General features: G+C 36.5%; 1 protein-coding gene across 1 annotated transcript in view; it reads left to right on the top strand.

Annotated features, from left to right (window-relative positions):
* Nucleotides 1-6: 6 nt before the first annotated feature.
* LOC116481696 (stabilizer of axonemal microtubules 2) overlaps nucleotides 7-14,863 on the top strand; it is a 38,469-nt gene continuing 23,612 nt past the window's right edge. The window contains exons 1-2 of the mRNA XM_032174472.2: nucleotides 7-298; nucleotides 6,118-6,317. Coding sequence (XP_032030363.1) covers nucleotides 78-298; nucleotides 6,118-6,317 — 421 coding nt within the window. The 5' untranslated portion in view covers nucleotides 7-77. The remainder of the gene's footprint in view (nucleotides 299-6,117; nucleotides 6,318-14,863) is intronic.

Genomic DNA, 14,863 nt, shown 5'->3' with positions numbered 1-14,863 from the left:
TTTTTCAGTAAAGCTCTAGAATTTAGAAATTGTGAGTTTATTAGAGGTCTCTGATTAAAATGCAGCTATAACACAAAATGTTTTTTAAGGTTAATCTTTCAGTTTATTTTTTGCACAGGCGACATCATTGTCCACGTGGAACCACGAGGATTTATGAAAATTCTGGGGTGTTTTGCCCTACAACTGAATATTTGGAAAAATATCCTATGTATGACAATGTTCTTCCACCTCAGAGTCTTAAACCCAAGCAAGAAATTCGAGCATGCCGTGGTAAAATGGAAGGAATAACTACATTTAAGTAAATATTTAGTAACTGTTTGCTTTACTTATTTTTCTCTCAACTCTTCCGGTGTCAATAAAGTTTTCTAGCTATTTAAATTACTATTTTCTTGATTTAAGTTGAACCAATCTAATAAGCAAGAGACTAGTTAAGTCACAACTTGAAAAAAAAAACAGAAAAATGAGAATTAAGTTAGGTTGACAAAGTGTGAGAAGAAAAAAGAGATATAAAAAGTTCTATTTTTTTTTAACTTCCTAAAATATCTCATATTTACCTACTTTCCACTGTCACCACCACCTAGAGCAGGGTGTCCAATCTTTTGGCTTCCCTGGGCCACATTGGAAGAAGAATTGTCTTGGGCTACATGTAAAATACAATAACACCAACCATAGCTGATGAGAAAAAAGAAATCACACACAAAAAATCTCATAATGTTTTAAGAAAGTTTACGAATTTGTGTTGGGCCTCATTCAAAGCCATCCTGGGCCGCATGCAGCCCATATGCTGCAGGTTGGACAAGCCTGACCTAGAGGAATGCAGTTGCTTTCTAAGTATAATATCTGAATCTACTCTAGTTTTTGCAGTTTGATCTGTTTTTAATACTTCAGCCTGCCCAAATGCAAACCAAATCCTATCACTTTTCTGCTTAAAATACTCTTAAACTTTCCCATTGTGTTTAACACAAACCAGAATCCTTACCAAAACCATGTAGAGGCATGGTTTGCTCACTACTTACTTCTCTAATTCATTTTCACTGTAGTGTCCTTTTCACTCTTTTATGCTCCATCCCATGGGCCATTTTTCATTTCACTGAAAAGTGCCAGGTTTCCTTGTCTCAGAGTCTTCCAAGATACTATTTTCCCTACCTGCAATTTGCCTTCCCTCTCCTAGCTAATGTTCAATCTGCAGATCTCAACTAAATTATCACTTGAAAAAGGCTTCTCTGATACTTCATCCAGTTTTCAGATTAGGTAAAATTCTTCTATGTAAGCTCCCAAAGCACCTTCCTGTTATTTATCATTAGATTAGTTTCAGTGTTTCATGAAAGCAGAAACTAAGTCTATTGTTATCTCAGCATTCTATTTTTAGAAAACGAATACAATGCCTACTAGCACATAGTAGGTACCCAATATTTGTTCAGTGAGTGATGAACAAAAATCGTCTTAAGTCTATACTTTTCATTTGGACTGACCTTTTTTGATCTCTCTGTATTTTTGTCAGTTAGGTGGATTAAGTATTATATTTACTCATTATTTTATTTACACTGTTAATGTGTATACTATATTCAAGGCACAATCTTGGTTTTAAGTATAAAAATGTCAATAAGTTTGTGAACCCCAAATATCTGAGATAGGTCTCAGTTAATTTAGAAAGTTTATTTTGCCAAGGTTGAGGGCACGTGCTGGTGACACAGCCTCAGGATGTCCCAATAATATGTGCCCAAGGTGGTCAGAGCACAGTTTGGTTTTATACATTTTAGGGAGACACACATCAGTCAACATATATGTAAGATGAATATTGGTTCGTTCTGGAAAGGCGGGACAACTCGAAGCTGGGAGGGAGCTTGCAGGTCATAGGTAGATAAGAGACAAATGGTTGTATTCTTTTGAGTTTCTGATGAGCCTCTCCAAAGGAAGCAGTCAGATATGCATTTATCTCAGTGAGCAGAGGGGTGACTTTGAATAGAATGGGAGACAGGTTTGCCCTAAGCATTTCCCAGCTTGACTTTTCCCCTTAGCTTAGTGATTTTAGGACTCCAAGATTTATCTTCCTTTCACAAGTTGAAGTTCCTGCTTTCAAGGAACTCAGACATCATATTTCTATAATTTAGAGTTTTAAAAATGCTCTGTAATAACTTTAGATTTTGGTGTTATTTTCATTTCAGATGCAGCTCATTCTTACATAGCAAAGGTGGAGACTTTCAAACTTTTAGTCTAATATTTATATTTTTAACATTTCAGGCATTCCTTGCAGTAATAATATTTTGGTGACTCTAGTTACTTGTGTAGGTGTATGGCTCTTCCACAGATGGAAGATTTTACTTAGTCCTCAGATTTTGGTATGCAGTAGTGCAATCTAGAAGTGTTAAAACTGCAGACTCCAGAGCTCCATCTAAAAGAGCCAGGAGATAATAGAATGGGTCTCAGGAAACTGCATTTTTAACCAGCATTGCTGTTGATTCTGTTGCCACTGATTCAGTGCAGTAGGTCAGCAACTGGACTGCTCACTGAAGATGACATGGGACATAAAACAGAGGTCTTTGCTTTATTGTTGTTTATAGTCTTGTAGGAAAGTCCAGAAATAAAAATATCAGATAAATAAGTAAGATAATTATGGATTATGATAAATGAGATGAAGAAATTGAATAACTGGTTGAGATTGATTAAATGGGAATGGTTGTTCTTTTTTCTTCACTTTAGTTTATTAATATTTCTTTCTTGATGCCTTAATGGTTCATATTAGAGATTTGAAATAAATTTTAGAATATTTGTGTTTATTGAAACAAAGATTTTGCTTTTAACCAGTTCTAAATGTAGAAATTGAGAAAATTTAACCTGCCATATCTTTCTTTTAAAAGGCAGTTGCTTTCCAATTCTGGATTTCCCCTGTTGACTTATTCAAGTAAGCCTTAATAATTAAAAAAAAAAACAAAAACAAGAAATGTCCCAAAGGTCCAAATATGCCAATAAAACTAAAATATTCATTTCTTAAAGTGTCATCTCTTCACTTAGTAAGACATTGGATCTTTTCTTTATATTTTCACTGGGAAACTAGCAGTATTTCTAAGAGTCATAATCTAGGAGCTCGAAACTCTTGCTTGACTCTCTCATGTTGGCTGTGTTGACTGGGCAGTAGAAAGTGGATTTATCTGTACAAACAAGCATTCTGTACCTTTGTATAGTACAGGACGTGACTGTGTAAAGAGGTGTCTGAACTTGTAAAAGATTTTGGATCCTTTATAGCAGTACAGTTGTAGCTCGCTTAGATGACTGCCAGAGTTGGCAGGAAGCCTGCCCTCAAGGAGTAGGATTCTAGACACATCAAATATTTCAGGATATATCAGATGAATAAGACTGCATTCACCCTCTACTACTCCTCCATAGGAAGCGGCTTTGGGTTTGGAGGTATACTTTCTAACACTTGTCTAACCAGAGAAACTGAGAGTTCTGAGCTTACTCTTTGCATTTCCCTTCCTGATTCTCTCACTTCCTGACTGCATTTTAGCCTATCCCCCTCTAGTTCGTATTTGGGAAGAGCAAAGAACAACTCAGATGTCTTGACAAGCAGAGGTATGTGATTTCTACTACTCTTCATTAAATAAAAAATTATTAAGCATTTATTAAGCATCAAGCACTATACTAGTCACCTGGGATACAGTGGTGACCAAAAGCAGTCATGATCTCTGTGCTGACAGATATTACAATCTATTAGAAATGGCAATCAAAACATTACTCAAAATAACTCTAAAATTGCAACAGTGATAAAATCTATGAAGGACAGGCACAGATACCTTGACAAGCAGAAAAAGAGTTTGACTTTATCAGGGGAATGAGAAAAATGAGTCAAAACCTGAAGGATGTTAAATTAACTAGATTAAGAGGGGGAAGGAAATGCATTCCAAGTAGAGAGAGAGAGAGTAGCTTGTAGCAGGAAGGAGCATGGAAAGGAGAAAATTCTCAAAGAAGGCCAGGTGGAGCAGAGAAAGCAAGAGGAAGCACAGTGAGAGTTGAGGCTAGTGAAGAAGGCCAGGCAGAGCCTTTAAACCATGTTCAGTGTGGTCTATGTCCTTACAGTAATAAGAAGCCATGAAGGTTTTTTTTTTTTTTTTTTTGGTGGAGAGTGGAGGGTGGACTTGGGGAGGAAGAAAGGTAAGGAAGAGGCTAGGGAGATGAGGGCAAGAATGACTTGATCAGATTTACATGGGAAAGAATTACTTCAGGTGCCATGTGGAGAAAAGATTGGAGGGAGAACTAGAGTAGATGTGGGTAAATGAGTTTTGAAAGTTATTAAAGTGATTCAAATGAGCTGTTGCAAAAACTTTGCATATTATGGTGGTGGCAGATGTGGAGAAAAGTGGTTAGATTTGAGAGAGATTTATGAGGCAAAATTGACAGTAGTTGATGATGGACTAGATAGGGGAGAGAATTGAGGTATAAAGGGTGAGTCCTAGATTTCTGACTATGCATCTGAAACGATGGTGATAGTGTTCACTTAAATAGAGAACACACAAAAAGGACCGCATTTATTGAGGGGAAATAGCGAGTTGATTTGGGACATACTAAGTTGAGTTGCCATTGAATAATCCAAGAGACCATCGTAGATACTGGTATGGAGCTCAGAGAAGAGGTCTAAGCTGAGATGTAAATTTGAGGGTTATTTCGATCTAGGTAGTGATCTAAGATGTGGGAGTAGGAGAGTTATCCTCAGGAGTGAACAGTGGATGAGAAGAAGAATGTGTAGGTAGGTCCAAGTCTTGAGAAACGCTAACATGTATCTAATGACCAGGTAGAGGTAGATGAAGCTGCATAGGAGACTGGAAAGAAATAATCAGGAAGTCAGGAAGAGAAAGTTTCCTAGAAACAGACAGTGTTGACAATAATGTCAGTCACTGTTGGAGAGGTCAAGTAAGATGAGGACTAAAAATGTTCGATGAATTTAATCACATGGAAGACCTTGTGAACCTTAGAGCTGTATTAGGGAAGTGGCAGTGCTGGAAACCAGATTGAAATGGATTGGAGCGGGTGAGAAAGCAGTTAATTAGTCTAAGAAGTTATGTTGTGAATAGAAGAATTCAGTGAGGGTTTTGGGTTTCTTTGGGGAACTTACAGACATACGCAGCAAATATTGGTTAATACAAGATAGTTTAATCACAAAATGAGTCATGTGTCAATAGAGTCCAGAAGAAAAAAGCAATCCGTGAAGTCTTGGGGTAGTAATAGTAATGGCTACCATATTGATCTTACTTTGTACCAAGCAGTCTTCAAAGCACGTGTGTATATCCTTAAAACAACTCTGTGAGATAGAAGATATTATTGTTCCATTTTGTATATAAAGAAACTGGGGCATAAACAGGTTAATGAAGTTATCCAAGGTCCTGCAGCTAGTAAATGACAGAGCCAGGATTTGGACCTAGGCGGTCTGATCAGTCTAAGTTTGTGGTCTCCTCCATTCCTCAGTTTTTACCTCAGTGTCTCAGTACTGCGTCTGTCACATAATGTTATATAGTGCCCAGGCTGGCTGCATTACCATCTGGCATCCATCCATGACAAGGACTTCTGGGAGATCCAAAGATGAGGAACACTTACATCTATAATCTGAATGTGATTTATGTCTAAAGACCAGAGTTACTAATCATTTAACAATAAGCGAGAAAATAGCATGAATTCAAAAAGAAGAAAGTATGCCAAAATAGTTTGCTAGAGACTTTAAGTAAGATGAATAAGGACTTGGACAAAGTGGACTCGGGGGAATATATTTTTTAAACTTTTCAGGTTTAGTAAATTTTACCTGAAATTTCCTTCCAGGTTAGAAAAAAAATCAATTACTTGAGGATATTATTTACTGAAGATCCAATTAACTGAGATCTATTGTAATGATGTTTTAAAAACGAGGATTTTTGATATATTTACTTTTCTCAAGATATTTAGCCACTGGATAGGACCTTATAAGAAATTCAGTTACTTCTTTCAAGTAGTTTATCAACTATTACCATTTTAATATCTTCTCAGACTTTTCCAGTAAAAAAAAAAAATAAGCCTTGACATTTTCCATACTTCATTGAAATGATTAGAAATAAAAGAGCTTGTGAGGCTATGTTTCAAATTTATATATTTCAGGTCGGATTATTGTCCTTATGAAATAGTTAAACAGCCTCGCCATGTGCCAGAAGAATATAAACCAAAACAAGGGAAGATTGATCTTGGTACTACCTACAAACGGGATTTTAATTGGTACAAAGTGCAGCCTGTGGCGATAGTCCGGCCTTTGGAGAGACAAGTTAAAAAAGGAACGTTGGACACTGTCCCAACCTATAAAGGTAACTTGCCATTTCATAGATGAAGGAGCCAAAAAACTGAAACTCACTTCCAGCTTTAACATCTAATATCAAATTATAACTTTGGTGTGCTGCCAAACTTAGCCTCCATGGCTTAGGAAAGAACATTTCTCTCTTTGGCAAAATAGTATTGCATAGTAACAAAAGAAAATAGGCCATTTGTCTGATTGAGAGGTAAAAGACCCACATTCCCATCCAAATTCATCTACTTTATTAGTTTTCTGTCTCAAAACATGAAAAACAAAGGATGCCATTAAACAAGCATTATGTCACATTTGTCACTTCATGTCATATTTAGTTGGCATTGTTCTTGTCTTCCCATCCTAGAAAAAGTTGAAACTCTACCAAGAGTATTGTGATCTTTGAGGTCAAATAAATAGCAATGCTTTTCTCCATTCAAGTCCTGAACCAAACTATAAAGCAAAACAGTTGCCAGATGGAGAAGCAAAATACTGCTTTTACACTGATAAAGGACAAAGTAGAGAATGAACCTTTCATCTGTAAGCAGACGATTCCTGATACTGCACCTCAGAATTAGATAAGCTTATCTACCCCATGATAGACAGTGCTAGACTACCACATAGGAGTCCTGTTCCTCTGAGAATTCCGGGATGGTGGAAGGGTGAGAATACTTTCCCTTTGCAGGCAACTGACTTAGAGGAGTACAAGTTGGGCCGTGTATGTTCTTCCTTCCAAAAACCTGTTTTTTGTTGTTGTTGTTTTTGGTTTTTTTTTGCAACAGAGTCTCGTTCTGTCACCCAGGCTGGAGTGCAGTGGTGTGATCTTGGCCCACTGCAACCTCCACCTCCTGGGTTAAAGCAATTCTCCCACCTCAGCCTCCAAAGTAGCTGGGATTACAGGTGCACATCACCACGTCCAGCTAATTTTTTGTATTTTTAGTAAAGATGGGGTTTCACCATGTTGGCCAGGCTGGTCACGAACTCCTGACCTCAAGTGATCCACAAACCTCAGCCTCCCAAAGTGCTAAGATCAAAGGCATGAGCCACGCATGGCCCAAAAACCTGATTTTAAAATACGCTAGTACTTTTGAGGAATGGGGTCTTTGTTTTTTAAACATAGGTTTTTGGTTTTTTTTTTTCAAAATGGAGTCCCACTCTGTTGCCCAGGCTGGAGTACAGTGGCTCAGTCTTGGCTCACTGCAACCTCTGTCTCCTGGGTTGAAGCAAGTCTCCTGCCTCAGCCTCCTGAGTAGGTGGGATTACAGGCACCCGCCACCATGCCTGGCTAATTTTTGTACTTTTAGTAGAGATGGGGTTTCACCATGTTGGCCAGGCTGGTCTTGAACTCCTGACCTCAGGTGATGCACCCACCTCAGCCTCTCAAAGTGCTGGGATTACAGGTGTGAGCCACTGCACCTGGCCTAAAAATAGGCTATTTTAGGCCTATTTTGATTTTGATTTATGATAGTAGATATTACTTTTATATATTTTTATTTGTAATTACATATATAGGAGTACATTTTTCCATTGGTTATGTAAAATAGCTGAATGGATATGTCCTAATATAAAACACTTTTGTAAGAGTGATGCCATCAATAATCAAAGTAATGATTCATACTTTATTTAGGTAATAGTTAAATGCCTATTTTATCTTTAAATTTCACGCCTACCCATTCAACGAGTAAGTAAAGTGCAGGATATCAATATACTTTCATCTATCAGCCTACCCATTAGGGAGGTCAAGAAAATGTTTTTTCTGTTTTTTAAATCTTTGAGCACATAACATACTACACAAAGAACAAATTGCGAAGACTATGTGAATGGTGAAGAAGTGTATTATAATTAAATGTAGCATAGAGTAATTGCTGATATATAGATTGATATGCACAGGAAAAAATATACCGTGCCAAATTTGGCATAAATAATAATTGATGAAAATGAATTTGTTCTTTCTTTGTTTGTTTTTTGAGATTGAGTCTTACACTGTCACCCAGGCTAGAGTGTAGTGGTACCATCTCAGCTCACTGCAACCTCTGCCTCCCGGGTTCAAGTAATTCTCCTGCCTCAGCCTCCTGAGTAGCTAGGATTACAGGTGCGTGCCACACGCCTGGCTAATTTTTGTATTTTTAGTAGAGACAGGGTTTCACCATGTTGGTCAGGCTGGTCTCGAACTCCTGACCTTGTGATTCGCCCACCTTGGCCTCCCAAAGTGCTGGGATTACAGGCATGAGCCACTGTATTTGGTCTCTTATACAATCACAGTAAGATTTTCTTTTTTTCTACAAGATCCATAAGAAAAATACCAGTAATACCGTTGTCCCCTGATGCTGGGAACATGTACACACAATACACACACACACTTATACCAACACTACTAGCTTTCCATGACCTGGGTTTCCTGTAGATTCTGATATTTCCACTCCTATGGTTATAGTTCAAGGATAAGGAATTTTGAGTTCCTCTGGCATTCTCACTACTGATCTTTCTTAGTCAGCAAAGGTGATATTTTGTATTTCAGATTTTCAGACATGAGACAACAAAAACACTAAGAGCCAAGGTTGTACTTCCACACTCTGTATGATTGTGCTGCAGGTTTTGTAGATAACCTATTTAAAAACAATTCTACAGCTGAAGAGAAGTCACAATGGGAAGATACTCTCACTTTCCTCCTTTGGGAGGCCAACGCGGGTGAATCACAAGGTCAGGAGTTTGAGACCAGCCTGGCCAACATGGCAAAACCCTATCTCTACTAAAAATACAAAAATTAACTGGGCATGATGGTGGGTGCCTGTAATCCCAGCTACTCAGGAGGCTGAGGCAGGAGAATCTCTTGAACCCGGGAGGTGGAGTTGCCGTGAGCCAAGATTGCACCACTGCACTCCAGCCTGGGCAACAGTGCATGACTCTGTCTCAAAAAAAAAAAAAAAAAAAAAAAAAGTATTTGAAATAAATAAAAATAGAGACACAAGATACCAAAACTTCTGGGATGTGGCAAAAGCAGGGTTAAGAGGAAAGTTTATAATGCTAAATGCCTACATCAAAAAGATAGAAATATCTCAAATTAACAACCCAACCTTGCAACCAAAAGTACTAGCAAAATAAGAACAAACTAAACCCAAAGCTAGCAGAAGAAATAATTAAAATCAGAGCAGAACTGAATGAAATTGAGACCCTCAAAACCATGCAAAGGATCAATGAAGCAAAAAGTACATTTTTTGAAAAGATAAACAAGATTGATAGACCACTAGCTAGATTAACAAAAAAAGACATCCAAATAAGCACAATCAAAAATTACAGAAGTGACATCACAATTGATCCCACAGAAATACAAAAGATCCTCAGAGAATATTATGAACTTCTCTATGTACACAAATTAGAAAGTCTAGAGGAAATGGATAAATTCGGAAACACAAATTCTCAAGATTGAACCAGGAAGAAACAGAAATCCTGAACAGATCAATAACAAGTAAGGAAATTGAATCAGTAGTAAGAAACCTATCAACCAAAAAAAAAAAAAAAAAAAAAAATGCCCTGGACCAAATGGGTTCACAGCTGAATCCTACCAGACATAGAAAGAACAGCTGGTACCAATCCTAGTGAAAGTATTCCAAAAAGTTGAGGAAGAAGGACTCCTCCCTGACTCATTCTATGAAACTAGTATAATCCTGATAACCAAAATCTGACAAAAACACAAAAAGAAAAAGAAAGCTACAGACCATTGTCCCTGAACACAGATGCAAAAATCCTCAAAAAATACTAGCACACCAAATCCAGCAGCACATCAAAAAGTTAATTCACAGTCAAGTGGGTTTTGTTCCTGGTATGCAAGGATGGTCCAACATATGCAAATCAATACATGTGATTCACCACATAAACAGAGTTAAAAACAAAAATCATATGATCATCCCAGTAGATACAGAAAAAGAATTTGATAAAATCCAAAATCCCGTCATGATAAAAACTCTCAACAACTAGGCATTGAAGGAACGTAACTCAATAAGAGCCATCTATGACAAACCCACAGCCAACATCATACTGAATGGACAAAAAACTGGAAGCATTCCCTTTGAGAACTGGAACAAGACAAGGATGCCCACTCTTATCACTCATATTTAACATAGTATTGGAAGTGCTAGCCAGAGCAATCAAGCAAGAGAAAGAAAAGGCATCCAAATAGGAAAAGAGGAAGTCGAATTATGTCTCTTTGCTGACAATGTAATTTATACCTGGGAAACCCTAAAGATTCTGCCAAAAGACTCCTGGACCTAATAAATGACTTCAGCAGAGTCTCAGCATACAAAATCAATGCACAAAAATCAGTAGCATTTCTATACACCAATAATCTTCAAGCTGAGAATCAAATCAAGAACACAATCCCATTTACAATAGCCACATACACTCACAGTACCTGGGCATACATCTAACGAAGGAGGTGAAAGGTCTCTACATGGAGAAGGAAACCATAGACTACACAAATGGAAAAGCATTCTATGATCATGGATAGGAAGATTCAATATCATTAAAATGTCATACTATACAAAGCAATCTACACATTACCAATATCATTTTTTTGCAGAATTAGAGAAAAACTATTCTAAAATTTATATGGAACCCAAAAGAGCCTGAATAGCCAAGGCAATCCTAAACAAAAAGAATGAAGCCAGAGGCATTACATCTCCTGACTTCAAACTATACTACAAAGCTACAGTAACCAAAACAGCATGGTACTGGTACAAAAATAGACACATAGACCAATGGAACAGAATGGAGACCCCTGAAATTAAGCCAGACACCTAGAACCACCTGATTGTCAACAAAATTGGCAAAAATAAACAGTGGGGAAATTGTTTATCCCTATTCCATAAATGATGCTGGAAAAACTGGCTAACCATATGCAGAAGGATGAAACCATATGCAGAAGGTGTGAGAGGATCTAGAATTTTAAAGCCAGCAAATCTGAGAATTGTATATCTAGTAAAAATAGCCTTTAAAAATTAAAGCAAATTAAAAATGTTTTTAGACAAAAAAAGAAAAAGCCGAGATACCTTCTACAAAAAGCTTTAAAGGAAATTCTTCAGTTAAATGGAAACTTATTCCAGATAGAGGCATGAAATGCAGGAAGGGATGAAGCACACGGAAAGGGTACATATGTGGATAAATATAAAAGAATATTGACAACTTAAGTCAAAATTACTATATTATGTTTTTGCACAAATAGAAAAGTAAATTACGTTAGAACAGTAGTACAAAAGGCAAGAGGATTTAAATAGAATTAAATTGCTTACAGGTTCTTCGGTGCTAGAAGTGGTAAAAATATCCATTTAAGTCTGAGCCAGAAAAATCTCATAATAAGTCAAAAATTCATTTTTATTTTTAAAATATAGAAAGTTAAAGTAGTAAAGTGGAATAATACAAATGCCATTTATTAATACAAAAGAAGGCAAGAAATAAGGGGTATGGGAACAAAGAAGGGAAAAATCAAAAGCAAATAGCAATACAGTCAACTTAAGCCCAGCTAGATCATTACATTAAGTGTAAATGAACAAAATATTGTGATTAAAATTCAAAGATTGATTTTTCACACATTAAAAAGATATTATTTTTAAAAATATGCCAATAATTTACAATATACATAAAATGGATAAATTGTTTGAAAAATACAATTTGCCAAAAGTAACTCAAGAAGAAATAAAAAGTCAAAATAGCCCTATATCTATAAAGGAAATTGAATTTGTAGAATTGAAGGTGTAATTTTAAACCTCACCATAAAGAAAATCCAGAATATTCAGATTCTCTGTAGGATGCAGAAGGCCAGAAAGATTATGTTCCCAGCGTAACAATAAGAAAAAGCCAGATAATCTACAAAATCATAAATGTGTATGAATCCTTTAGAAAGCTGAGATCACAGGTTAACCAATTAGCCTGACATTTGAGGAGAAACAACTTCCACCCAGTTGAGACAGGAGGCAAGCAGTGTTTCACCCAAAGCAGGGCATGGAATGAAGACTAGCTGTTACACAAGTGAATAAAATAATTCATTACATCTTTAATTGCTGAAGACTTGAGTATTAGCTACTGCGAGAGTATAGAAGCTCTGAGAACTTCAGACACTAAAGGGAGAGTTCAAAACTACTCATAGACTCTTCCCTATGGATGTTCACTGTGTGATCATCAGAAAGATTGGGAGAAAGGCTGGAGACCACAGAAAGTTTCCTTCGTAGTGCGGGCATGGAGAGAAAAATGGTGGTTGTTGCAAAAGAAAAAAAAAAAAAAAAGCAGGAAGCTCCATTTGAATGCCTCTAACCTACAGAGCAAAAGCATTAATCCACTGCAGGAAAGGCACCACTCTGACAACCCCAAGGAATAGGTGAAGATGTATTTCAAATTGATGAAAGATAAAGGAAAAACAACAAGAAGAAGCAAAATAAAACCAAACCTTGAACATGAAGAAAGAACAGGAAACTGTCTTGGGACCAACAATTAGAGACCTACTACATCAAGTGAAGAGGCAGGTGCACTGAGAGAGCCCTGCTTCTGAGGCCCATGGGCACAGGGCCTGCCTAAGATTGAAGCTGGACTGGGACAACAGAGAAACCACCACACACCCACCTTCCATTTCCCAAACACAAGATCCTAAGCTTCAAATATACAAAGCAGCAAAAACTTATAGTACTAACATAAGAAATGTAAAAATATGCATTTGTAGTTGGAGACTTCAACACTGTCTCTAAGTAATCTATAGAACATAGACAGGAAATGAATAAGGATATAAAGACCTGAACAACGCTATCAACAATGTTGTCCAAATTGACATTTGTAAAGCACTTCTGCCAACAATAATAGAATATATATTCTTTTCAAGTGCACATGAAAGCTTCATCCAGATAAACTATATTCAGAGTCATAAAACAAACCTTAACAAATATGAAAGACTTGCAATCATGCATTGTGTGTTTTTGATCATAATAGAATTAAATTAGACATCAATAATAGAAAAAAATGTGGAAATTCCCAAATATTTGGAAATTAAACAGCAAAATCCTAAATAATTAATGGCTTTAAGCAAAAGTAACAAAAGAGAAAATATTTTGAATTTAATGAAAATGAAAATATAGTACATCAAAATCTGAGAGATGCATCTAAAGCAATGCTTTGCGGAAAATATATAGCATTTAAGGTTCATATTAGAAAAGAAAGTCTTAAATCAATAGTCTAAACCTTCATTGCATGAAACTAGAAAAATAAGAGCAAATTAAATCCAAAGCAAAGTAGAAGGAAATAGATGAGGATAACAGCAGCAATCAATAAATTTGAAAACAGAAAAATAATAGAGAAAAACAAACCAAAAATTAATTCTATTAAAAGATAATAAAGTTAATAAACGAAAAGAGGGAAGACACCAATTACAAATATCAAGAATGAAAGAGAATAGCACTACAGACCTTATAGACGTTTATTTTACATTGTGGCCTCTTCTTTTTTCTTTTTCTTATTTTTGACAATTTTATCAGGTTGCCATTCATTCCATATTTGCTTCAAGAAGGAAGACATTAATATTTAGAAGGTAATATCAACAGTATTTGAAAACCACTTGGAAAGGAGAGAAGGAAATGAGGAAGAGAAAGTCAATTAAACAGAACCTTAGCCTGAGATGCCAAATTCATAATAGAAACTTTGTTGATGTGTTATTTTCTGGGGAACGTGAGTCTGAGTGAGATAATTAATTGGGGCATGCTAACTTTTCATTTATCTGAGGGACATCCAAATAAAGATGTCTAGCAGGCGGATAAATATGTGGGTTGGTGTTCGAAGGGAGGTCTGAAGTAGGGATTCAAGTTTGGGAGTCACCATCTTACAGGTAGTATTAAAATCATGGGAGTAGATTGGTGATATGTAGATTGAAAAAGCTGAGGCCGAGGATGATGTCCCCTGACTTTCTAAAAGTAGTTTCCAATTCCTTGGTACCACAAGACACCACAGGGAGCAGTCCCAAGTACCAGGAAAAAGAACTAGCATAAGCAACTCAAGACTTTTGTCCTCAAAGAAGAACCTAGAACAGCTCACTATATTAAAATGGGTTGGAGCTGTGTATACAAATAGTGGGCAAGTGCATGCAGGCACTTCTTGGACTTAAATCTGTTTGGAAGAGAATAAACTTTCTAACCAGATTTTAGTGGCTAGACATAAAAAGTGAGCTGAGGAAACATCTAACAAGGGCAATAGTCGAGCTGCCACATAACCAAACTGTATTGTTAGACATGGACAGCATTGTTTCTTTTCTTGTTTGTTTTTCCATAAGTATCATAAAACACTAAAAACAGATGATAAAGATTATGATGTTTTAAAGACACTGCTAGAATGTTATCAAATATTCCATAACAGATAATAAATATTCCAGGCATATGAGCATAGGCATATTTATAAGGAGAAAATCAATTTTCTGCAATTATGTAGAACTTACATTCATACTATTGTATGCTATCACATCCATCTCTCAGTGTCCAAATTCTTGCTTCCATTTTGAAAACCAAAGCTGGTTTGTCGAGGGAGAAATACTCTCTTCTGTTT

This window comes from Hylobates moloch, unplaced genomic scaffold (assembly GCF_009828535.3).
Source record: "Hylobates moloch isolate HMO894 unplaced genomic scaffold, HMol_V3 SCAFFOLD_14, whole genome shotgun sequence".
NCBI classification, from domain to species: Eukaryota; Metazoa; Chordata; class Mammalia; order Primates; family Hylobatidae; genus Hylobates; species Hylobates moloch.
This window is presented reverse-complemented; position numbering and strand designations above follow the sequence as displayed.